Below are 25,109 nucleotides of genomic sequence, written 5' to 3' on the forward strand. Positions count from 1 at the left end.
CTGTGTACACAATCCACGTCCAAGTACTACTACTGATAGCTAGCTAGCTAGCTAGCTAGCTAGATAGATAGATAGCTAGCTAGCTAGATAGATAGATAGATAGATGGATAGATGAAAGCAAAATGGGTTCAACAAATGGCATATTGTTTAAAAGGTCACTTTTCCACGTCACTATGCCCACAACGTTATGTAACGGGGCTTTAAAGAGACTTCCATGTCTACAGACAACAAAAGTTGTGTGTGTGCGTGCATGTCTGTGTGCGTGTTTGAACAAATGAAACCTTCCTATAAAATGCACGAGCGGCCCGACAGCTCACATTCCCAGATGGACGTTCACTCTCATTTTAAGATTGAATATCACATAGCAAAATAATATCTTCCATATGTGCATGTTAAGTTAAGGGTACTTTTTCCAGTGCCCCTCCCTGAAACGACCAAAATTCATGGACTCACTCCACCCAGGCATGCGACCTCTGACCACCAGGAAGTGTGTCTGAATCGCCCGTTGTTGTATCTTTTTGTTGTATGCCTCATTTGCATTTTTCCAGCTGTCACACTTTGTTGATATTCAGTTGTAGCCAACCCACACTGGCCATTTCATTAGGAAGTCACATATGACAGCCAATAAAATACACCAACAAATTGACATTTGACACGAGTTTTTGTTGGGCTTTTGTCTTGGTGTCGGTTCATTAGATTGTTTGGCGTCATATAAGCCCATGCAGGCTGGATGTATGCATGACTCAATAATAAAAATGCCATTCATTCATTGCCGAATAAATATAATGATTAGATTTATTTGTTTTTCTTTTCCTTTCGAACACATTATTACAACAGGTTACATCGATCACAACATTTGCAACATTAACACCCGAAAGAAGCACTCCTCCCAGCCTACCTCCCCAAATCAAGAGGTATTGATTGGTGTTTGTTTATCACTAAAGAAGATGATACAAAAATTACAACAGTGCTTTCAATGAAACTTTTATGAGGACTTGGTAGGAGAAAACAAATCTATATAAAAGGCAAATACTGATATTTTTTCCTTCCACCCAAAAATGCGTATGGTGGAGCCCAGTCTGCCAATCCTAACAGTTTATGCTATTCTCCAAGATAGCTGACAACAACGAAAAGCAACGGTCTTTGAGCATATTTTTGTGAGAGGAATTTATTTTTACTTCTTGAGTCACACACCATTAAAACAAAAAAAAATAAAAAATGGTCCTGTCATCTTGCAGCATCCTCTGTGTAACAGAGTAATGAGCTAGTAGTGAGTAGTGAATTATTGTTGGACTATTGATCTGAATTATTGTTATGATGATTTATGCTGTGCTTTAATGGCAAAATATTTGGTAGCAAAATGGGTTAACTTCTTGGGTTCTTGGCTTAATTGTTGGTGTAGACCGTACAATAAAAAATCATTCATTGTCATCCACTGCCGCATTATTTCACAGTGTTACTCAAAGTGGAGATCAATGTTTTTTCACTTGTGCAGGTCTGCACTCATTCACCCGCCATTCTAATATATATAAAACATAGTTTTGCGGTAGTGCAGAACTGAAAACGATATCACCTGCATTACCTTACTTTAGATAAGACAAGGTAAGGTAATCCTTTAATGATCCTCATGGGGAAAATCCAGGCATTATGGCAGCACACAGCAGATTGTTAAAAGAAAATCTATTTTCAAATGTAGAGCTTTTTGGAAGATAAAAAGATGTAATGATATCTAAAATAAGATTACAGGGAGCCACAGCATATAATGAGAACTGGAACCAGTCAGTGTCACTTCATCAATGCTTACAACACAACATTGAGTCTGTCTTTCCTCAGCTACATTTTCTCACACTCAGGCAGTAATGTCAAATAGTCACAAAGTCAGCCAGTGACATTTTAGCTGACATCCCAAAAAAATAAGAAGCTTCAATAGTATTGAATCTGTGACTGACTGCTGTAGGAGTTTCAATGGATGCTTCAGTGAATATCTTTATTGTGGCTTGTCCAGCTACTGATTTAGGTGTCAGTTATGAGAAGCCAAGTGCTTGATAAGCAGCTGACCCCTTGTCAAATACTGGACAATCCTTTGACTGGGCCTGCGAATGAAACTTCACAGTTGTCTCACTGCTGCCCAATTGTCAGGGCTTGCTCTGATTTAACGCTTTCCGTGGGTGTTCTGGCCTCGGAGGTCACAGCAGAAAAAGGATGGGACTCCATGAACAAAAACTCCACAGTCTGAGTCGGCCAAGTCAGCCAAGACGCTGATTTTTCTTTCTTTCTTTTTTTTGGTCCTCTTTTTTTTTACTGGGAGCTTTAAAAGAACCGACTAGCACAGTATGCTGCAGATGATGTCTCACCAGCGGATTATCTCAGCGCTGACATCAAATATGGTGTTGAGGTTGGCTTTCGCACACAGAGTATAAATACTACAGTCTGTGTGTATGTGTATGTGTGTGCATGCTCAGGATTTTTGAACTAACACATACTTAAAAGGAGTGTGCTACATTCAGACTTCAGGTGCAATTGTCTTGTGACTTCCCGACTAAGCGGCTATCATGTATTTAGCATCTCCACTCCCATTCCAATATACAGTATTCCTGGATGCCTCACTCTCTAAGGTGGTGTTATAACAGTTAGTTAAATCATAACAATGCATATATTTATTTATTTATTTATTTTTACAAGAAGTTAGCCACCATTGATGGCAAAAAATACAAACTCAATTTTTTATATATAGAACACTTTATAAACAATAACACTGTAGTCAGCTGACCTCAAGTTCGTTAATAAAGTACTTTAAAACAACCATTGCCGCATACAAATTGCTGTACATGGAGTTAAAAAATTCTGTCATGCAATCCTTTCTTTTCTTTGGTCCTTCCTCGGGTCTCCTGACGACCTCACGACTCTGGCTGGAAGTGTTTGGTTTAGGTGAACGGTATGGGATTTTTTTAATAGGTTTTAGGTGAAAAAAACAAATAAATAAAATAAATAATAATAATAATAATAACACAAAAATAAATGAACTTAAGTGATGACATATGGTAAAGCTGGAGTTATACTGCTCTGAATGTAACGTCTAGTGTTATATATTTTTTTAATTCTTCTCATAATACATTTTCTTCTCTTGAGGCTCCTAAATGAGGCTGCTCCTTCGTTTTAAATAAAAGCCACCACACACATACACACAAAACAGTTAATCCGTCTCCCATGACGTCATACATGATGGGGGTACGATGACATCAGTTGAATACGCCTTGGAGAGGTTCAACTTTTCTTTTTCTCTCTGTTCAATTTTCCCATATTTTTTTTTGCTCATTTTCTTGCTCAGCTGTTATTTTTTGTGCTTTTTATTTATTTATTTAGTTCAGACAGACAGACACAAACACATGCACAAATGCATACACACACACACACACACACACAAAGGTGCAAGAAAAAGTATTCTTTAGAATTAACTAGATTCCTGCATAAACAGTGCTTTGAATGGAAAAAAATAGGTACTGGTACACTTGACTGTTGCCTGATAAATTAGGCAGTGGGTAACAGCAAATCAATATGTTCACAATTACTTAATAAATAGATAATAGATAGTAATTGTTTTTTTTTATTTTTTTATCTGTGTCTTGACTGTGAAATATCCAACTGCATTTGAATGCGCCTCATGTCTTGTGCACATAGCTTCGCTTTGAAGCCATTCAGTTGTTGACTGACAGTTGTTTACTTCTGTCTTTTAGGTCATTGACCTGGATTTGCCACTTTTTGTTAAACTTCAGTTGACAGACAGATAGTCTCGAGTTCTCCTGTAAAATGTCTTTATAAACTTTGGAATTTATAAGCCCTGAGGAGGCAAAGCAGTCCAAAAGCAGTCCAGTGGATTGAGGTTTAGATGGTGGGGTGCCGTGCATTTTTCTTTTCTCGACAAATACCGTTGTTCGTTCTTTCCAAACAACACAATTTTGTTTTCAGCAAAGTGCTGCAGAACATCCAGGTACTCATTTACTAACTTTAATTAGCGTAGATTTGTCAACAGAGATGTCAACATGTGCCAAAGATGTCTTTTAAGTTTTCAGATGACACCTTGTTCTTCATCCCACTGCACATTCAGTGCTGTCCTTTTGCAGTCACCTTTACAGGGGTTGTCACTCTTAAGTAGATTACCAACAGTGCTGAACTTTTTGGACCAATGAATATCAAGGTTTTTAGAAACATTTCCACTTTACTGCAAGTCAAGAATTCTTAATTGTTGGTATACTGGAAGCTCTTTTGTGCGAGAACATCAGCGTCTCTATTTGAAACATAAAAACCTATAATTGTTGGTGTGGTATTATTAAATAATAGTCTACTGTGTTTGTCTGTTGTTGTGACATGTAGATCAGATGAATTTTTACAACCGTATGTGTGCGTACGTGGTTGCATGTGTGTGTCTGTAAGCGAGAAAGTGAGAGAGCACGTGACTGAACTTTTCATGCAGACTTCAAAGGAAAATCATTTGTCAAAAGAGATTCTCATGGGCCAGTGCATCAGGTCGCACACATACACACGCGCATGCTGGGTTTACATGTCTAGTGGGGACTTCTCATTGACATAATGCATTTCCTAGACCTTTACCCTAACCCGAACCATCAAAAATGATTGCCTACCCCCATTCCTTACCCTAACCTCAACCATAACCCAATTCAAACCTAAACTCTAAAATGAAGTTTTAAAGTGGCACGGATTGTCACACCCACCAAGGTGGAGCGAAATTCGTTCTCCGCATTTGACCCATCCACTGAGGGAGCGGTGAGCAGAAGCAGGAACCGTGCTCGGGAATCATTTGGTGATCTAACCCCCCAATTCCAATTATTTTTGAGTGTCAAGCAGGGTAGCAATGGATCCAATTTTTATACTTTTTGGTATGACCCGGCCGAGAATTGAACCCACAACCTCCCAGTCTCAGGGTGTACACGCTACCACTAGGCCACTGAAAGAGGATTGGATTCATGGGGACCACCAAAATGTCCCTACAAGGACACGTGGTCCCCACAATGATAGTAAAAACCCAGAAAAAGGTCCCCATGATGTGATATAAACCCGCACGCTATACGAGTAAATTCACATTTGCAGATAAGTTAACGCGCCCCTTCACAATAAATCTACACAAAATCTAACCAAAGCCTTTTCCTTCCTTCAAGTCTTAATTGTGATTTGGCCTTTTCCTTTGAATGTGTAAAACAGCAAAAATGACCCAATGGTTTGGGATACAGCACAACCTGTTGCTGTGGCATAATGAAAATGTGTTGAAATGTTTTTTTTTTTTTTTGCATTGCTGTGTTCAAAGTCATTTCACATAACTAAACTAATCTGATACATAATGCATGTAATGTATTAAGGCAGTACATCATTTCAGTGAAACCTCAAGTTTAAAGTACCTCATCTAAAATAGTTCAATAAATGTTTATACATTCCATACAATGACTTTTACTCCTTTTAAGCTTTTGAGTCTGTAAGCTTTGTCCAATTCTATCCGTAACTTGTAGACAGGAAATAAAGTGTTTCAACGCCTTAGCGTGAAGGGATTAGTGAATAGCTGGAAACCATTCAGAGCATGGCGATGACTATCTGGCTAAAAACGGACGAAATTCTTGACATTGGGCCAGAACCTTTGAGGCACTCTAAGTCCTTGCTGTCATTACAGCCTGACAGAACTTAATTGTGTGACCAAGTACAGAATCCAGTCCTACATTCAACATTTGTCTTAGATGTCTCAAAAGTTTGTTTTTGTTGATTGGCATCAATTAGCTAGTAGGCTCAATTTCATTTCATGCGTCACCTTAAAGTAAACGCAGCTTATTTGATTGATCAATCGTCAAGTTAAAATCACTGAGTGATCCCATCCAAATAGATGAGGTATTTGTGTTGACTTGCATGAGAAAGTAAAGGCACCACAAGCCCAAATAACCTCCATATTTTATCTTAGACAAAGGCTACTGTGAGTTTGAAACGGGATACAATCATCTTCCTTGTCTTATCGCTGCACCCCTGCGTCTGTTTTCTCATCTAGGTGTGGCCACCTTTAGATGAAGACAAAACACTGGATGATGTTCGTCACTGCCTGACAATGAATCATTCTTGTTTGCTCAGGGCTCGTTTTGACTACAGTACAGTATATATTTGGGCCTAATGCCTTTAGTTGGGAACGTTTAAGGATTGATTTATGATTTTTTTTTTTAAACAACATAATTATTTGTCTGTTTACAGTGACTCCACCTTGATTATTATCTTTGTTTGTCATTCATGTCTCTTGGGCTGTGCAAGCTTCCCAAGATGTTGCCGGTGTGTATGCCTCATGTGTGAATTCCTTTCACATTTCTCTTTTTACTGCAGTACAAGGGTTCTTCTTTTCATGTATTTTCTACCCTTTAATATATTTCCATGTGCCTTCAAGTAAAACAATAAGCAAAAGATTGGGTGAGACTCATCAACTCATTCAGACAATTACTCAGCAATCAAGCCACAACTTATGTTGATGCTGACTCACTTTGGGTTCCAATGAAGATGGAATTGCTTCATGTTTCCAATGAAAGTCTGACATTTCCATCTAAATGATAAGCTGGATTTTCAATTCTTACCTTTTAATATGATTCAACGGGGGTTGTGAAGGGGACACAATGAGCATATCTTTTAGCTTTAGTGGTCTTGTGAATGGAATGTGCGTGTGTTAAAAACCTGCAGGAGGGACGTCTGGAATGTTTTGACCCAACCTCAGAAGTTATTGTTCTGATGTGCCTACTAAGGAGACTGTGCAATTGTTTCTTTGTTTGACCATATCCTTCATGGGAGGGGGGCAATTACGACCTACATCCTGCTCGGAGGGAACAACATCACACGTAAAAAAGAAGTCAAGATACCTCATATCATGCTTAATGACATTGAAGAGACATTATGGATAATATTACTTTTAGAGTCATAACAAAAAAAAATGTGCTTGCGAGATTTTATTTTTTAGCCATCCATCCATTCTCAGAAGCGCTTGGGATACAGGTGAGCTGGAGTCTATGCTAGAAATCGTTTATCCCTACCAGAAACCCTTCTTAATGCAGCCTTCACCACTATAGAGCTCCAATTACTGGCAAACCTAACTCAAACTAGTAAATTCAAAGACAGTAACGTGTAACAATACTAATTCCCCTTGAAAATGTACTTGCTGCAGTTATTTTATACATACGTACTTTTTATGGCGGCATTTCCCCTGGATTTATTGTACTGCTTATCATTTTGTCATTTCCCAATGGATTATTGCTGTGGACAGCAACATTGATGTGAGTGTGAACGATGTTTATACTGTATGTGCCATCTAAAAGCCTGGCAACTGATCTCGGGTGTACTCAATGTCAGCAGGGATGGGCTCAAGCGGTTAAGAGAATTGGATGGATTTTTGCTGTCATTTTAACACTTAGTCCACTTATTTGGTTAGAGTAGTGTTCACACTGTATTGCACCAGAGATTGTTTGCAAAAAATCTTTAACTGGACAAAACACACAAAAGAGCCACAGCTTGCCGCTAAGACAGTCAGGCAACAACTGCACAACTTGGCCAACCTGGAAACCTGTCCTTGTTCTTGGCCAAAAACAGCAGCTGGTTCTGCATAGTGGGAGCTTTCAGTGATTGAAAATAATCAAATACCTCTTTGTGTATGGCGGAATAATTTCCACCTCTCCTTCCACTTTGATAGTGCAGGCCAAGATTTTTTGAAAATCCCTTTCCCTGGTTCCCACTCACTTACTGAAGTTGTATATTCAGAAATAGAAAATCATCTAAATTGTGTAAGGTGACGGAATCATTTCACAAGGCGCTCGAAGCGGCTCGACCACTTCAAGCCAAAACCAAGTGATTTTCGATTACTTAACATCAAGCTTTAGATGCCTTTAAGCTTAATATTAACATTTAATCAAATGATCAATGCTGCAATTAAAAACTCTTTTTAAAAAAAAAACTTATTTTGCCTCATTTCCAAGATGATTTTATTGACTTTTATGAAAATATATGTATTTACTATAATGTCTCGCATTTCTCCAACTTGAAACCAAACAAAATCTACCAAACTGTTTTATGAGAATCTTGATTGTGTTAACAAATAATGATGATCAGGAGTTCGATGTAACGCACCCCTTAACTTCCAGACATTATCGTAATTGAATGACAAGCCTCCCTTTTGGTGGGTGTGGCATCAACTTACAGTATGTCACACAGCTGACTAAATGGGATGATAATAACTTGAGTAATAACGGGGTGTTTCTTAATCCCAGAAGAGTGAAGAATGTTATGTGTCACCGCATGTCGAAGACAATCAACAACAACACAAAGGTGTATTTGGGTCACATTGTTAAGTGGAAGGATGTTTTTTTCTTATATATCCATCCATTATTATTCATTTGACTTGTTGATGTTCGCAATTTACTTGTTTGTTGCTTGTACTATATCACTGTAGTTTTAAATGCCATCGCTACGTCATGTCTAAAAGACATGGGCCGATGTTGCTAATTTATATTTCAGCACTGACAAGTAAAGAATGAATCTGTGTTGACTCTCCATTCAGTTGATTCATGTTGACACATAAACATAAATATATAAACTGTTCAAAGTGAAGGGAGTGTGATGGATTTACCAACTTAGGACAAATTGTAAGGGACAAAGGGATGCTAGAAGTGCTGCTGCGGTTTAGGCCCATGGAAAAGGAGGAGGTAACTGAGGGTGAAGGGGAGTGGTCTGAGGGGCGGACCTGAGGGCCCAAAAGGTTTATATAGTTTAGCGGCTTCCCCTCTTTCTGTCTTGTGTCTGAGAGTTCCCATTTCAACCATCCCAGCCTGTGCCTCACTCTCTGAGTCTCTCCAGCAATGATGCAACAAACCTCCAAGCAAACTACATACTCTGTGCGCACCTCGTCCGGTGGCAAAGGCTCTGTGTACAGGGCCCCCACCATTCACGGTGGCGCCGGGGGGAGCCGTGTCAGCATCTCATCCAGTGTGCGCAGCGGGCTGGGATCGGGAATGGGCCAAGTAGGAGGGGGTTTCTCCAGCAAAGTCCAGGTGAGCGGCAGCGGGACCAACATCACCGGCAATGAGAAGTTTGCCATGCAGAACCTCAATGACCGCTTGGCCAACTACCTGGAGACGGTCAGGAACCTGGAGCAGGCCAACCAGAAGCTGGAGATTAAGATCAAGGAGGCCATGGCCAAGAGCGGACCCGACTTCAGAGACTACAGCAAGTACCAGGTCATCCTGGATGACCTGAGGAGGAAGGTGAGGATGGATTTGGGCAAATGTCTTTATGTCGTTTAAGCTAAAAGCATGTGACAGGTTTGATGGGGTGGCAGGGTCATAGGTGAAATGAATGAATGAAATCCACAGTCAGACTACCTGAAAAGAATAGTGAGTGTGTTTTAGCTAGAAACCAGTCGGTGTTAATCATCAGCAGTGAATACCTAGCAGACAGAGTAGACTGGCCTCCTGTGGGTCCATGGCACAGATCACCCCCACCCACCCCCGCCGCTCTATGGGCCGGGAACTGGGGGCTGGACCGGAAACAGTAAGGAGAAAGATCACGATGGGTCACAGAAGTCGGAAAACAAAGATAAACAACATAAAAAGTCTCAGGGACCAAAAGGATCCGCCACATCAATTTAAACTACTTATTTTCATTCATTGCATTGTGGTATACTGTATATCAAGTCACATTTTTGTAATTAGCGCCCAATTTTCAAATGGTTTTCAGGATAGGCACAATCAGGAATACAGCAAAAGTAACTATTCGTCCTTCAAAACCTCAGTGGTCCAATATTTCAGTTCTTGTTAATGTTAATCCAGCAAGTAAAAACGGTGCTGTGGAAAATGGAATTGGAATGGAAAACAAAGAATTTATTACAGTATATACCATACAGGCAGCAACACACATATCATGGTGTCAGGGTTGTAAACATATTACATTCATTCAATTCAAAGGCCATATTTTCCTAAGGTCTTGACATCCTCAAAATATCACACAGGAGGAGGCATAAGAATTCTCATTAGATGACGATGAGGTGATTCAATTCTTCAGACTATATTCAAAATCATCTCCACTTTCTGTTGCTGGAATGCAAAAAATATTCAAATGGTTTCTTCCACCCCCATCTGAGAAAACAGACTAAAGTCAGCAACAACCACACAGCACTAAAGTCAACGGCTCATTGCAAACACACACACACACAAGAGCTTTAACACACAAACACACACCACCCTGACCCCTATTCCCACCTTCCTTATGCAAATCACGCGCCCCCATCCTGTTGGCTGAACTATCCTGTTTGTCAGCAGGCCCGACTGCAGTTGACTCTGTGGCAGTTTCTCATTGGCTCTTGGACTTTTTCACCTTGATGTGTGCCTCATTTACCTACTGTACTCTTTCCAAAAGTAAACAGTGCCAACCATGTGCCTGTTCAAATGCAGGCTACATATCAAGTCAGTAACTAATGTGCCACTCACTTTTTCTTTGGGACTAAATGAAACAATTGTTTAAACCCCCTCCACACTTCCCCCCGCCCCCCATACTTTTAGTAGGAGAGTGTTAAGTTTTTGCTAAAACCCTACAATGATGATATTTATATTATATAGCCTACATCAGTTTTCTATATTACTTTTCGTACAAAATCCTAATAATGTGGTTCAGTATTGTTTTGGGAAATATTATATTTCATTTTACAAATACGGTAGCTAGAATTTTCCTAGGACACCATACCATCCATCCATCTTAACTTAGATTAGCATAAAGGCTAAGGCTATTAACTTAGCTTAGTGTGAGGGTAGTAAAGCAACTACTATATTTATTAAATTCATAAATGTATAAAGGCAATATGTTGTTCAAGAGCAGTTAGCCATTAGATAAATGTTGAAGAAGAGCTAAATTGCTAATAGTTTTTGCTCATTCTTTTTATTATGACATCAGCTAATACAATAAGCATGAGCCAAAATACATACTGCTTAAAGGCAGTCTCCATTTCTTTAGTCTTTGAAAGCCTTTTAGGGTGAATGTCAATAACAGCTTTTTGTTCCACTCCCTGTCATCAGATTTCAATTTAAATGGCGTTTCTCTTTTGTAAACCTGTTGCAGGTGTTTGATGCCACCATGGACAATGCCCGACTGATCCTCAACATTGACAACGCTCGCCTGGCAGCTGATGACTTCAGAGTGAAGTAAGGCGTGCGATTGTTTGCTGTAACAGGCAACCTGAAGCCAAACAGCTGCAGGCACGCCTTGTTTGACTGCTGCACGGCTCCAACTTTGAATACAATACATCCCTGTTCCGATCATAATTGTTAATTAATGATAAGTTGTCACTTTTACACCATCATTGCATTTACATCAAATATAAATGTGCTTAATGCTAAATTTTCTGTAATTAATGTCAGGTGAAAGAGTTTTAAGGCCTGGTGTTTGAATTTGACCCATTTTATCAGTCTTTCACACCTAACCAACCATTATGTTTTGATTAGGTTCGAGTCCGAACTGGCTATCCGCCAATCTGTGGAGGCCGATATTGTTGGTCTGAGGAAGGTGATTGATGACACCAACATGAGCCGCATGAACCTTGAGAGCGAGATTGAAACCCTGAAGGAGGAGCTCATCCACCTTAAGAAGAACCACGACAATGTGAGTGAAACTGCAAACATTTTTTTCAGACCTGCCCATACAAACAAATGACCTTAGAGTAGGAAGCATTTTGGCACCGCCTGTTAACTTGATAACCTTGATATGTGTTTTAACCCCTGGGCGTTATTTGACCATTTTTTGGCTTTTTGTTGGTTCTGACCAAGCCATTTCAAAATAAAATAACGCCCAGGGGTTAATAAGGCCAAAGATATTTTTGGCATAGACAGAGATCTTTGCAAGCCAAAGCAAAAAGGGATATTGCCTTAGAAACACTCTTGTGGACATAGCCTTACACAAAACAGTATCATCTGAGAGATTCCTGGCCGCTCCGGAAAACAATACTTAATTAAATTTCTGGGACAATGTTTTCTTAAAGAAACCTGAAACAATCAAATGTTTGTTTGATTTCATCAAAGTTTGAGACAGTTACTATATATGCTTCCATTTCATATTTACCTCAACAAGGTATGACATTATGTTTGAAAGCCAACATGTTCTGATTGAGTTTTAACAAGAACTGTATTGCTGCTTCTTTCTCCAGGAAGTACAGTTGCTTCGTAGCCAGATCGCCCAGTCAGGAGTCCACGTAGACATTGACGCTCCTAAAGGACAGGACCTCGCTCAGATCATGGCAGAAATAAGGGCTAAGTATGAGAAGATGGCACAGAAGAACCAAGATGAACTAAAAGCATGGCATGAATCTCAGGTAAATGACCTGGAAATAAATTACAATTGGCTAAGCCCATTGTCTTTGATTGAGGTAGCTTAGAGGTAAATTTTGATTTCAGATGACAGAAGTGCAGACCCAGGTCAATGTGAACACAGAGGCCCTGAAGATTTCCCAATTAGAGTTGAATGACCTACGCAGACAGCTTCAAACCTTGGAGATCGAGCTGGAGTCCCAGAGGAGCTTGGTGAGAAGCACTTACCCGACACACTTCACTGACCTGAACACAACGCTTATCTCAGCTCCCCGAAATGCCAAACTCAGCACCCACACATGACTTTGTTGGCATAAGCTTTACACACGGCTGACCCGTCGCTATGGTGCTGTCATCAGCCAGCTGGCTTTACTGTTTTCACGTGTTAACCCCTTCGCTTCGTGTTCCTTCCACTTTTGCAGAAATTATCCCTGGAAGGCGCGCTGAGGGACACAGAGATACGCTACAACATGGAGGTCGAGTCCCTCAACAACATGATCCTGAGCCTGGAGGCCGAACTCACACAGCTTCGCAACAGCATCCAGTTGCAGACCCAGGACTATGAAGCCCTGCTCAACATGAAGATGAAGCTAGAAGCCGAGATTGCAACTTACAGACGGCTGCTGGATGGCCAAGACTTCAAGTGTGTAGATTGCTCAGTCAAGAAAAAGCTGTGCTTGAGAACTTTGCAATTAAGCTTGATTTTTGATATGTTCCTGTTTTTTCTCTCTTCAGGCTCCAGGATGCTCTGGAAGAGCAGAAATCAGTGAAGACCAAGGTCATGACAGTGACACAGACCTTGGTGGATGGCAAAGTTGTGTCCTCCAGCACAGAGACCAAGAACCTCTGAACAAAAGAAGCAGCCATCAAATATTTGCAGCAACAACAATAACAAGAAACTCAATTTGGCCAAAGCTGATCTTTTGCTCCAATTGGCTCGCGGCGTCTTAGCTAAACAGTAACTAACCCTTAGACTAAAACCACTGCAGTGATTAGCTTGACTTCTTTAGTTTAACCCCCACTCAGGCTGACTGAATCGAAAACTGGACCAGAAGAAAACAACATCATCTGTTATTTATTTCATCATAGACGTTCTGCTATTTATGTGTTTGTATGCTGGCCTGCAGATGTCTGCTCACATTATCAGGCGAGCTGAGGGATGTTTTGAAACAAAGTAATACAAGGGCCATTTTATTACAATTCATCACTTTTCTGACATCCTTGTTTTTTTCTTTCTGTCCAGTTGAATCTGTCTGTCTGTCTGTCGTGCTGTGAGGTTCAGACATATCAATAAAGTTCATTCCAGGGATTTGTGTGACTTTCTTTTTTTTTACATTTTATATTGGGACTTTAACAGAACTAATATTAAACAAATATGCATCAAGTTTCATTTACCTTATTCAGGGTTGTGGGAAACTCTAAGCATATCGCAACTGACGTTGGGTGATGTCAAACGACATCCTGAATTAGGAGCCAGTTAAATCACCGGACAATTAAACAATAACATACACCAATGACAACACATCAATTTTAAAATTAATATTCAAAGTTAGTTGAGTGAACCACAAGATTATATAGCTGATATTAACTGATTAGGGTAATTTAGAAAAACAAATGAACAAAACGGACATGAGTCGGTCTGCTGGTATGTCCATTTCAAGGCAAATTTATCCTGCCAATCTGGACCTTCAAACTCACGAGATCAAGAAGTATCTATTAAAATATTGTTAAAATTAAAACAAATATGTACAGTATTGTTAACTTGTCACACCACAGTGAAGTCACTAAAACAGATTCTTACATCAATTCAGTGGTATAGTTCTCTGTCTTGGCACATTGTAAGCAATTATCTTGAAAGGAATAAGCGGTTCGGGAAATGGAAGGTATACCATTTTTAGAAACAAATCTCTGAATACACCTTACAGGGTTCTCTAAATATAATACAAATGATAAGTGAAAGATGATGGACTGTAACACTTTTAGGTTTATCTTCATAGTATTGCAAATTCCCTTAAGAGATTATACTATTGCTCCTTATCTTTGTGGGGCACACGACACAAACTCTTGTGTAACTCCCTCTGACATTACAATTCACGGTGCTTTTTGCATTGACTCCTGATCTTTTGGCAGCTGCTGTTAAAAATAGAATATCATTAAGATAATAAACTAATGAATTATAAAGATGTATCTGATCTAACAAATGGCTGATGAATATGGAAACCATATTTGAGCTTTTCCTAAAGGGCACAAGGCTAATATACAATATAAACAGCAATAATATTCCTAGTAGACCATATTTGTATCCAAATGTTTTCCGAAAAACACAAACAAAAAAAATCCCAAAAATAAAATCTAAAATCTTATTTGTTTGCTATTAATTATTATGGTCCAGCTGACTTAGGGAGGGAGGCGGTGTACTTTTTTTTTTTTTTTTTTTTAAATCACGGCTCAATAAATATGAGCTTCAAAATGAAACTGAATGTTATTACAAGTATCTTTGTTGATAAGATTATTTTATTTTATCATTCAACAGCACATATCGGCTCTCACTAGATTAGATTAGATTGTGCTGCCGTAGATAGGGTTTTGAACCATGTAATTACCATCTTTCCAGCATCCATTTAACTGCTGGTGTAATCATAGATATCATAAATACAGTTTAGTTAGTAAACACAATCAATGCGAAAATGTCGGAACACCTTCATGTATTTGACAGTCTGCATCGTTGTGGGTGTTGCTCGGACAAAGTCTGCACAAAATGGTTAAAGGTGAAAATGCAATATAGATAGGAGAGGAGTGACAGGAGGGAATATTGCCTTCCACAACTATATATAAGACTCGAGCACTCTCCTACTTCTTCCCCATTACTCTAAGCGGCCAAACATTTCCCGGACACTTCTGCTCAGTCAACAATTGGCCATGGAGCCCCGGGTTGTAAAACGCAATGCTCAACGTGGAGCTCTTCTTATGTCGTATGCTCCCACCGTGTACGGCGGGGCAGGTGGCCATGGAATCAAGATTTCAACGTCCAGCTCTGGTTCACGAGTTAGAAACAGGTACAGCGGTGGGTATGAGTACGAGTCTGCATGGTTCAATCCTGGAACCCTGGCCATCGAGAATGAGAAGTTTGCCCTGCAGCAGCTGAATGACCGCCTGGCCAGCTACATGGAGACTGTGAAGAGTCTGGAGAAGGCCAACAGCAAGCTGGAGTTTAACATCAGAGAGGCTGTCGAGAAAAGAGGCCCACTTGAGGGGAAGGATTTCAGCAAATATAATGCCATCATTGCAGATCTGAGAGCAAAGGTGAGCTAACTTAACATTGCTGTTATGCAGCTTGTGGTGGACCAATTCCCAATGCACCATTCATAATCGCTCATGAAAGGCTGATGTAATTTACATAAATTATACAGAATAGGATACGTGGTAATAGTAGGCTTTGCACTTTACATCTTAAGTCATAAATGCCACAAAATAATGTCTGTATATCTCTTTCCACTTGTTATCTATGATTTCCAGATCTTTATCTTTCTGTGGAGGTGAAGTAAATTATCCAAGGTTGTTATCTCAACTGCATAGTTAAAGTGAAAATCATAATCAGGTTATGTACGAAATCCTGACTTTCATCACATTGATATGAATGAAAGAATCCGCTCGTTTCAGATTCTCGGCAGGATTAAGGGCAACATGCAACTTGCTATCGCCCTTGACAACGCCAACCTGGCCTCAGAGGATTTTAGGATCAAGTGAGTGTTTGAGCTTTGTAGTCTTTGGGTTACTAGTTATGAAGCTAAAAACATCCATCTGTTTTTCTCTCTCGCTCTAGGATGCAATACGAGCTATCCATGCATCAGACAGTGGAGGCTGATGTTGGAAGACTTAGAAAGATTCTGGATGACACTAATATGATCCGAATGAACTTGGAAAGTGAGATTGAATCACTGAAAGAAGACTTAATCAAACTTAAGAAGAACCGAGACATTGTGAGGGAGCGCCAACACTAACGCACTACAGTTCACCCAAACCTAAACATCATCTATTGTAAAGTGTACCATGACTGTATATGCATTTGTTTGACTTATTGCACAGGATAGGTTTTGCTCAGGAAATCACTCCCTGTTTATTTCCCCTTTGACAGGAGGTTGCTGAATTACGTGCCAAGATCACTCATGTCGGAGTCCATGTGGACGTTGATGCCCCCAAAGGCCAGGACATAGCAAGGGTCATGGAGGAGATGAGGGCTACGTACGAGAAGATCATACTGAAGAATGCGGAGGAGGTCAAAGAATGGCATGAGTCCAAGGTACTCCAAATGATTAATTTGAGACACTTGGTTGAGTATGATTGGTAGGAACTGTGTATTTTCAATATCGTGTGCAGTTCACAGAGGTGCAGGTAAAAGTAACTGAGCAGACCACAGCCCTGAAAGAAGCCACAACAGAACTAAATAAAACCACGAGAAGGTATCAGGCAATGGAGATTGAGCTGCAGTCAGCACTGAGCCTGGTAACTTTGGTCTTGACTTCTGATGATAAAGATAATATACATACAAAATAATTGATCAACAAAAATACTCAAACTCTTTTCACCCAGCTGGAAACCCTGAAGGCGACAATCCGGGACATTGAAATGCGCAGCAGCATGGAAATGGAAAAATACAATGAGATCATATTGAGGTTCACGGAAGAGCTTACTCGGATTCGTACTGTCATTCAGCAAGACAGAAGAGATTACGAACTCCTCCTCAACATCAAGATCAAATTGGAGGCTGAGATTATGGAGTACAGGCGACTGCTGGATGGAGGGAAATACATCAAGTGAGTTGGAGGGAGTATGGCAAGAATCTTCAAAACATCATCATAGTGTATAAGCAAAGAGTATCATTTGTTCTTGTCCATTTTTACAGGCTTGAAGAGGCTAAGAAGACGGTCGAAACCAAAGTGGTGACGGTCACTCAAACTTTGGTGGACGGCAAAGTGGTGTCAGAGACCAAAGACGTCAAGTCTGATGTGATGTAACCGTAAAAAAATGAAAGAATAAACTGAAATACACCCATCCTAAGATTTACCGTCTTGCCTCATTTGGGGCTTGGGGATTGTATAAAGAAAGTAAACATTTGCAATCAACCATCGGCAAATTACAAAAACACTTAGGAGGGTGATACAGGGGTCCTCACCTTGTCAAACATCTCTCATACAGTATAGAGCCTTTGCATCCTCTGATCCACATGAAGCATAGGAAAACAGCCACAGAGGTTTCCTGTTTGGCTTCCTGCCAGGATTCTTCCGAGTCTGCATTGAGTCTCGGAAATTCTTTCTGCTTCTGAAAAATCGACACTCTGACCTGTAGTATTTGAGAAGTGTCCCATATTGGGCAGAAGGCCATATTCCCATGCCTTGTCCAAGCAACCCATGTTTATCTGTAATCTTGTTAGCCCTGCCTGCTATTTGACTGACACACTTACTTATTTTGGAATGTGATTTATAATTGTATTTAAGAGCAATCTTTGTTCGTTTGCTGCAGCCTACACCACAATGAATTAAATTCAACCACCCATTTTTATTAGCATTTGGTACCTTTAATTCCCAAACTAACTTCAACCCAAAAGAACTTTATGCGCCATGAGTGAACATCTACTCTTTTTTTGCTGACCCTTTGAATTCCAACTGTTTGATTGTTAATTAATTTGATTTAAAAAAATATGGTCCAAAAGTAGTAGTAGGTGGTGTCTGGTCGGTGCTGGATTTCACTTTTCTCTCTTTTCTTTGATCCTTCCTCGGGTCTCCTGACAACTTCACGACTCTTCACGAGAATCGGGATTCTGAAGTATTCGGTTCAGGTGAAGGGTATGGGATTTTAATAGGTTTCAGGTGAATTCATGAGTGCAAACTCACATGCACGCACATATGCACACACACACAAACACGCGCACACACACAAAAAACAGAGAGCAATGGTGATGACATGTTGAATCGGTAAGATTACCGAATGAACAATACTGAGCGCTCTCTCTCTCTCTCTCTCAAAAAACTAAAAAATGGACCAAAAGAAGAACAAGACAGCAACCCAAACCAAAATGGAGCACACATTTTCTGTAGGGTATCACTAGTGATCAGCCAAAATGGATGACAAGGATGACAACAGAACTAAAATACATCACTTAATACTGGGTGGGTATACTCTAGGTGGTAATTACTTATACAGTATTATAGTCATGAGACAGCCTCCTTGTATAGATTCCCAGTATAGTTTATCAAACCAATAAAAAAAAATCTTTGAGAAGACTCATTTTGAGTATTGTCATCGTCTAAGAAGTGTAGTGTTGATTTACGCTAATTTTGTAAAGGTGCAGCCATTTATTAACTGAAAGAAGCTGGGAGAACCTTTACCTGTCTTCTAAATGTTTACGCGTGTCCAGAAAACAGGGGTGGAGGGGCTAAAAACATTTAGGAGACAGGTATGCAGATAAGGAGTGAACTAAAACAACCCATGCATGCCAGTAATTCCTCAGCAGGCCTCATAAAGACCGAGTTGAATAATACCATCGGTCTCCCAATAGAGAGCCAGGAAACCCAGAGGATTTATAGCTCCTCAAAACAGGAGGAGAGGCTAGATATCACCAGGAGGGTTAGACCCTATGTTGTCTTACTTATATAACATCCTCAGCATGCTAACATGCCTGTCATCGTGAGAGAAAGCATAGACAAGGTTACATGTAGTCTTCTTAGTCTGAAGGTTGAATGAGGTGAAACCTCTTTTAGGGCTGATGACAGGGTTGATATCAGGTTTGGTTATGGTTAAGTTGTTTTGTACATGTCAAGAAAAATGTACTGCAATTACACGGCATTGTGTAACCTCAAAAGTCAGGATATAATGGCACCTATTTACGTCTACAGACTGACCTAAAGTGGGTAAAACACAAAAAATATAGGGTTACGGAAATGTACCATTTTTATCAGTATGTTGCACACAGCCATGATGGAAGGGCTGAATTGTGTTGTCCAGTACACTAGTTCTCAGCCCCGGTCCTCGAGTACCCCTATCCAGCCTGTTTTCCATGTCTCCCTCAGTGAACACAGCTGAGGATCGTTATCAGGCTTCACGTAGAGCTTGCTGATTAGCTGATCGTTTGAAACAGACTGGATAGGGGTACTTAGGTTGAGAACCACTGGTCCAGTACATTGAGTATGTTGAAAGGTTGTAGACTGCAGTTGGACCTCTGAAGTCATACTGTATGTTGTTCAATTGGGAATTTAACCCCTGGGCGTTATTTGACCATTTTTGGGCTTTTTGGCTTTTTGTTGGTTCTGACCAAGCCATTTCAAAATAAAATAACGGCCAGGGGTTAAACAAAATTTTCTGAGATTCTAAAGTTGTACAAGGCTTCAAACTCAGAGGCTGTGCTTGACTAATATGGTTCTTGAGCTCAACATTATACAACCTTTGGGGCATTTGACGTTAGAGTTTTCACATTATTTAAAACGTATCTAATAGATGGTTAAAGATAATTTCATGTCAGTGTTGCATGCATGTTGCATCACTTTGAGTGTAAGTTACTTCTTTTTTATCTTTTTTAATTGACAGACTTTAATGCTACCATTAAGTGCAGCTTCATAAGAGGTTATCAGTGGCTCTAAATACTTTAGATAAACAGTTTAAACTAGACATGAGGAGTTTCCTCTGTTCAAAACTTTCTTCAGCCCATAGTCTCACTGTGTAAAGTCCCGCTGTTTCATCTCTGCTTCCTTTTTCTGCAGTAAAACAGTTACGGGCTTAGCCTAGACACACACCATGAATCATCTCTTCCTACTCTCACTGTCACACAATCAAACACACATTGTCTTTCCTTCTGGCTCGCACATCTGCTGGGTGTGGGTCATAGAGTAAACCATCCGACTCGTTGGGCCTCCTCCCAGTGAGAAGGAGGAGGAGGAGGCGGGGCAGTGAGGGGATGGATGGTGCGTGAAAGGTCGAACAGACAGGAGGGTAGCAGGACAAATTTAAATAATGAAGCGACTTTAAACGCTGTTTGATAAGTCCAACAGACTACTTACAGGAAGTGTTTTGAAATCAAAAGCCAAACAATGAGCTCATCGTTTACCAACATAGGGTCGTTAACTTAACACACAGAACCGAGAGTAAACATACTTTGTGACTGTATCAGAAATTAAATAAATGCTGGAACCGGTGGAACCTCCAAAATGGAATGTTTTGCCAAAGGAAAGTATTTCCATAGCCAAACTAAGTTACTTTGTGCAAAAGTGCAGAAGCATGACAGTAAACTTGAATACGTTGATGGCTGTCATTGATGGTGTTCACTTATATAAGGTTGACTTTCTCTAAATATTCCCTGTGATTAACTGGAGACAAGTCCAGGGTGTACCGGTAGTCTGCCTTTTGCAAGACAAGAATAGGCCCCCGCATCCTGTGCCGCTGAACAGGATGAGGGGTAGAGAAAATGGATGGACATTGATGGCCAACACAACAGATCACAAAATGATAGAAGTCTTAGGAGGACAACTTCCTGCCAACCAATTACACAGAACAAAATTTAAAAAAATAAAAATAAAACATGAACAGTTCTTTTTAATAGCCATAGATTAACATGAGAATTATTCAAATGTATTGCTGTAAAGCATGCACTGTTGGCATTGCTTTACTGATTGCATTACGGATTATTTTACTGATTGCAAAACCATTGAAATGCACTACTCCCACTGTGAAAATGAAGGCATGATTCAAAGCTTATTTTTGTTGCAGATGCACTTCATCAGAAACATTCTAACTTGTCATGCAAATGCCACAAGACAGACTCAAACGGTTGACCTTAAAAAAGGTCACGCTCTTCTTTTCTTTTTTCTTTTTCTTTTTTCTTTTATGGAGAGCTCAGTATTGTTCATTTGATTTGACATGTCATCATTGCTCTCCTTTTATATATATATATATATATATATATATATATATATATGTATATATATATATTTTTTTGTATGTGGGTGAGTATGTGTATGTGCGTGTGTGTGTGCGTGCGTGGGAGCGCGTGTGTATTCATTAGTTCACCTAAAACCTATTAAAAAAAATCCCATACTAATAATATAATATAATAATAAATTGCCAAATGCAGAAACATCAATGTAAGTTATCACGATGTGGTAGCTCTCGCTAACAGGCAGAATTAAATAACCAGAATTAGGTTAAAAAATTCTATATACGTAGACCATGTTTCTATAAATTTTGATATTTGGTTTTTATTTGAGGCAGATATTTTTTCCATTAAAATGTGATTTATGAGGAGGTTAGACCATTGGTCGATATTCAGTTTGTCTATTTTTCCAGTTAACAAGAATTGGTTTTTTTGCGATAGTAAGGGCTACAAGTGTAGATTGAAATTGTTTATGTGGTAAGTCAGTTATTGTTAGGTCACCTAGCAAACACAAGTTTGGAGATAAAAGTATCCCACTTTGATGCTCAGTCAACTAATGTTGTACGGTACGTGCGTACGGTACGCCTGCCGCCATGCGCAAATGTACTATTATAGAAATAAGCAAGTTGTAATGAAGGACTAACGATGGCGCGAAAGCAAATGAATTCTGAAAATAATATCATGAGACAAGTGAGAGCGTAGGCATATGAGGGCAGTGACGTAGATGAGGCAAAGGGCAGCTTAAGTAAGAACACAACTCGGCAATGTGCCACCCCCCAAACCCCTTCATTTTCATTTTCCCGGCATGTTGAGAGAAAGAGAGCTGGGAATTCAAGACTTCGCTTGAAGCGCTGAATTGGCTAAACTTGACACGGGTGACTCATGTCTGGTTTCCGTGGAAACTAAGCCCCCGCAAAAAGTTGTAACCAGTAAGTGGCAAGCCTTATGGAGTAAGAAGATTACGATCTCTCCTCTGCTAAACGTACAGTGATAACAACTCCAAGACGAAGCAAATATACAATTGATGATGGTGTGTGCAAGGGTCGTTTGAATGTGTTCATTCATTAACCGTGACACTCTTTAAATAAGTGACTAATATGTAACAAAGCAAAGGACCAGAGTAAATGATTAATGCTATACACTATATAACAAACCTAACATATCTTTCTTTTCAGGATATAGAATTTCTGAAATCTTTTATTTTGGTCTTCTGAGCCTGACCTACAATAATAGGCTGGCTTTTGTCTGTTTGTGTGTCATGGCAAAACAAAAGGACAGGATATTCGGCTTCAATTCTGGAATGTTGCTGTTAAGCACCTGCGGCCACCAAACATCTTTTTGGAAAACAAAAAACAGATCCATTAAATGTGTCACCAGACTATTTACAAGACATTTATTTTTGTTTATTATTTCCATTTATTTTTTAGATAAAGTCTATGAAAAGTATTTTTCATAATGATGTAGAAGTTGAGATCGCCTGAGAAATTGTCCAATAAGATTGCTCTTATGTCATTCCCATGCTGCCAACGGCCACAAAGGGGCATTCATTTTTCAACAGATCGGGAACTTGGCATTTGAGTTAGGTGAGGGTATTTTGTCTCATTTAAAAATAATATAAAAAAATTGGAATTGGGGCAAAATTTTCAGAAAAAAAATTTAAACTCATGTCATGTGAGACAGACCTCTTCATATTTCACAAGACTTATTTTCAATTTCCGCTCAGTGTACATCTAAATGATTACACATGTGCACTGGTAGATCAGCTAAAAGTAGGTCTAAATTGTGGTGCAGGGGGTGTAACACAATTTTGGTGGAGTTGATCGAGGTGCAGGGATATAAATATATACAGGTCAATAGTGTGTGATGGATGTCAAATCTTAGACCCACCTAGGAAAGCCCTAAACACGTTCCTGGGTAACGTTGGAGCAATACCAAGTGGATGATGATAATAAAAGAACACGGCAAAGTGCTCATGTGAAGAGACTCACCTCGTTAAACACCTGTGCACTTAAGATAAGATAAGATATAAGGCATTCAAGATAATAAATAGTATGCTATAAGTTTTATAATACAACACTTGGCTTATTTGTGCTCTTTCTTGTACAGTATGGCACGTTAAAAAGCGGTGACGTTAAGTCAACTCGCGGACAGCAACAATAGATTATTTAGATTATACAGTGGTATTTTCTATGGGAACGTATTATTTGGAATAAAAAAAAAACAATGGGAAGGTTGACGGCCAGCACCTTTATATTTGCAATTTACAGGGAACTGAACTTCTAGCATGTATTAGTTAACTGTATCCCGACATTATTTCCCCCAATTCTACATCCAAGTGTATAAATGTTCCGTGTGCATTTAGCTTCATAAAATAAACTTGATTGCTATCTATCAGAGGTGCCGTAACGTGCAAAGCTGTTTTCCACTGCTCTCTTAAAATAGAAAGTGTTTAGGAAATTTACTTTTTGATGAGAGGAATTCCATCACAGGAAGGGAGAGTCTGCAGTTAAATCGTTCCAAATTTGAGCGTGACTCTCTGTCAAAACAACAACTGCTCCAGGAAGGTGACTCATAAACATAAATGGTTCAAAGGGTAGGGGAAAAAAACATAGATTCTGCCTGCACAACTCTAAATCTCATCTTCCTTTACTGTATGAGAACAAAAAGGTTAGTAACACAATCTTGACACATTTTTGCCCAAGAGAACTACAAAGAGAGTGAGAAATGGGGCGAGACTATTTGAAATAAAGTCCTTGGGCGCCTTTCTAAACTATGGCACAAAAAAAACAGGCAGAGGGGGACTGCTAAGAGATGCCAGCTTGCTTCCTAGGCGATGACAAGGTGCCCTTGAGCAATGCGCCAAACCCCCAATTCACGGAGTGCTCATTTGTGTGCAGCTGGAGACTTGAAACCATGTTCAAAGCCTCATTACCGCTACCAAGCACAGACCAGTTGAGGTGAAAGGCTACGTTTTGATGTATTAGTTTTAGCTAGATCGTTTATCAGTCACTCAATCTGATAGTTTTGCTGAGGAAAATGCAGACTGCTGATTGATTTTCACTTTATAATACAGGGAGTTCTTGAGTTACGAATGAGTTCCGTTCCTACGCTGAAGACTAGGCCAAATTCCCGCATATGTCGTATTTCGCCGCTAAAAATAAAAATGTATGCCAAAATACTTATTTGCAGCACCCAGAAGTTGCCGGAACAAATATTTCTTGCTTCTGCACAGACAATTATTGCTGGCGGACGGCAAAGTAGAGCTTGGAAACTTACACACGGAAATGTGACGCACATGACAGCGAGCCGACCTGCTCGTTGCTGGAGGTAACAACAACACAACTTTAAATCGGTGATTTAAGTGGGAAGGTGCTACGGACAAGGCACAGGCCTAAAGTCGAAACATCGTAGGTCGAGTATGTCGTAAAACGAGGACGCCCTGTAGTTATAATTTTTAAAAGTGAGGTGGTAACCACAAGCCCTCAAGTCAACATGGAATTAATTTCAGCTGCTGTGGACTAAAACATAGTAGGAAATCGCCGTTTATGTTGGGACTGGAAGCTTACTACTACTTTACAGCGTTATAGTCTGCTAGGAGTTACGTCTTTTCATGGTCCTATTGTCCTGCACCTGGTGTGTAGGTCTGGTGTTCACACTGCCACTCAACATGTCAACTCATCGGAGGCCTGACATGATGAGGCTTTGCACTTGGTCGTTGAGGGAGATTAGCAATCAAGTTTGGAATTTCAACCTCTCCCACTGCAGACCTTGCTCTTGATGAGTGACAATTGTTTCGGGAAGAGGTACACCCCGTGAAATCT

At 39.8% G+C, this 25,109-nt stretch overlaps 2 protein-coding genes and 1 long non-coding RNA gene across 3 annotated transcripts in view; 2 read left to right on the forward strand and 1 right to left on the reverse strand.

Moving 5' to 3' along the window:
* LOC144034668 (uncharacterized) overlaps positions 1-25,109 on the reverse strand; it is a 45,929-nt gene that overhangs the window by 17,033 nt on the left and 3,787 nt on the right. The gene's annotated exons all lie outside the window — the stretch shown is intronic.
* LOC144034651 (keratin, type I cytoskeletal 18-like) lies at positions 8,799-13,677 on the forward strand. Its single transcript, XM_077543582.1, has 7 exons — positions 8,799-9,281; positions 11,128-11,210; positions 11,511-11,667; positions 12,209-12,373; positions 12,456-12,581; positions 12,791-13,011; positions 13,104-13,677. Exons 1-7 carry the CDS (start codon positions 8,877-8,879, stop codon positions 13,216-13,218), a joined length of 1,272 nt encoding a protein of 423 aa, XP_077399708.1. The 5' UTR covers positions 8,799-8,876; the 3' UTR covers positions 13,219-13,677.
* On the forward strand, positions 15,264-17,186 carry LOC144034660 (keratin, type I cytoskeletal 18-like). Its single transcript, XM_077543593.1, has 6 exons — positions 15,264-15,671; positions 16,029-16,111; positions 16,192-16,348; positions 16,504-16,668; positions 16,746-16,871; positions 16,959-17,186. The coding sequence occupies exons 1-6, from the start codon at positions 15,288-15,290 to the stop codon at positions 17,184-17,186; spliced, it is 1,143 nt and encodes a 380-aa protein (XP_077399719.1). The 5' UTR covers positions 15,264-15,287.

This window comes from Vanacampus margaritifer, chromosome 1 (genome assembly GCF_051991255.1).
Source record: "Vanacampus margaritifer isolate UIUO_Vmar chromosome 1, RoL_Vmar_1.0, whole genome shotgun sequence".
NCBI classification, from domain to species: Eukaryota; Metazoa; Chordata; class Actinopteri; order Syngnathiformes; family Syngnathidae; genus Vanacampus; species Vanacampus margaritifer.

What these genes read in the sequence shown, in the direction of transcription:
- LOC144034651 (XM_077543582.1), top strand. Translation starts at nt 8,877, where the DNA reads ATGATGCAACAAACCTCCAAGCAAACTACATACTCTGTGCGCACCTCG. An exon ending in TGGAGTCCCAGAGGAGCTTG is followed by an intron (nt 12,582 to 12,790) that starts GTGAGAAGCACT and finishes CCACTTTTGCAG; the next exon opens with AAATTATCCCTGGAAGGCGC. An exon ending in CTGGATGGCCAAGACTTCAA is followed by an intron (nt 13,012 to 13,103) that starts GTGTGTAGATTG and finishes TTCTCTCTTCAG; the next exon opens with GCTCCAGGATGCTCTGGAAG.
- LOC144034660 (XM_077543593.1), top strand. Translation starts at nt 15,288, where the DNA reads ATGGAGCCCCGGGTTGTAAAACGCAATGCTCAACGTGGAGCTCTTCTT. An exon ending in TTAAGAAGAACCGAGACATT is followed by an intron (nt 16,349 to 16,503) that starts GTGAGGGAGCGC and finishes CCCCTTTGACAG; the next exon opens with GAGGTTGCTGAATTACGTGC. An exon ending in AAGAATGGCATGAGTCCAAG is followed by an intron (nt 16,669 to 16,745) that starts GTACTCCAAATG and finishes TATCGTGTGCAG; the next exon opens with TTCACAGAGGTGCAGGTAAA.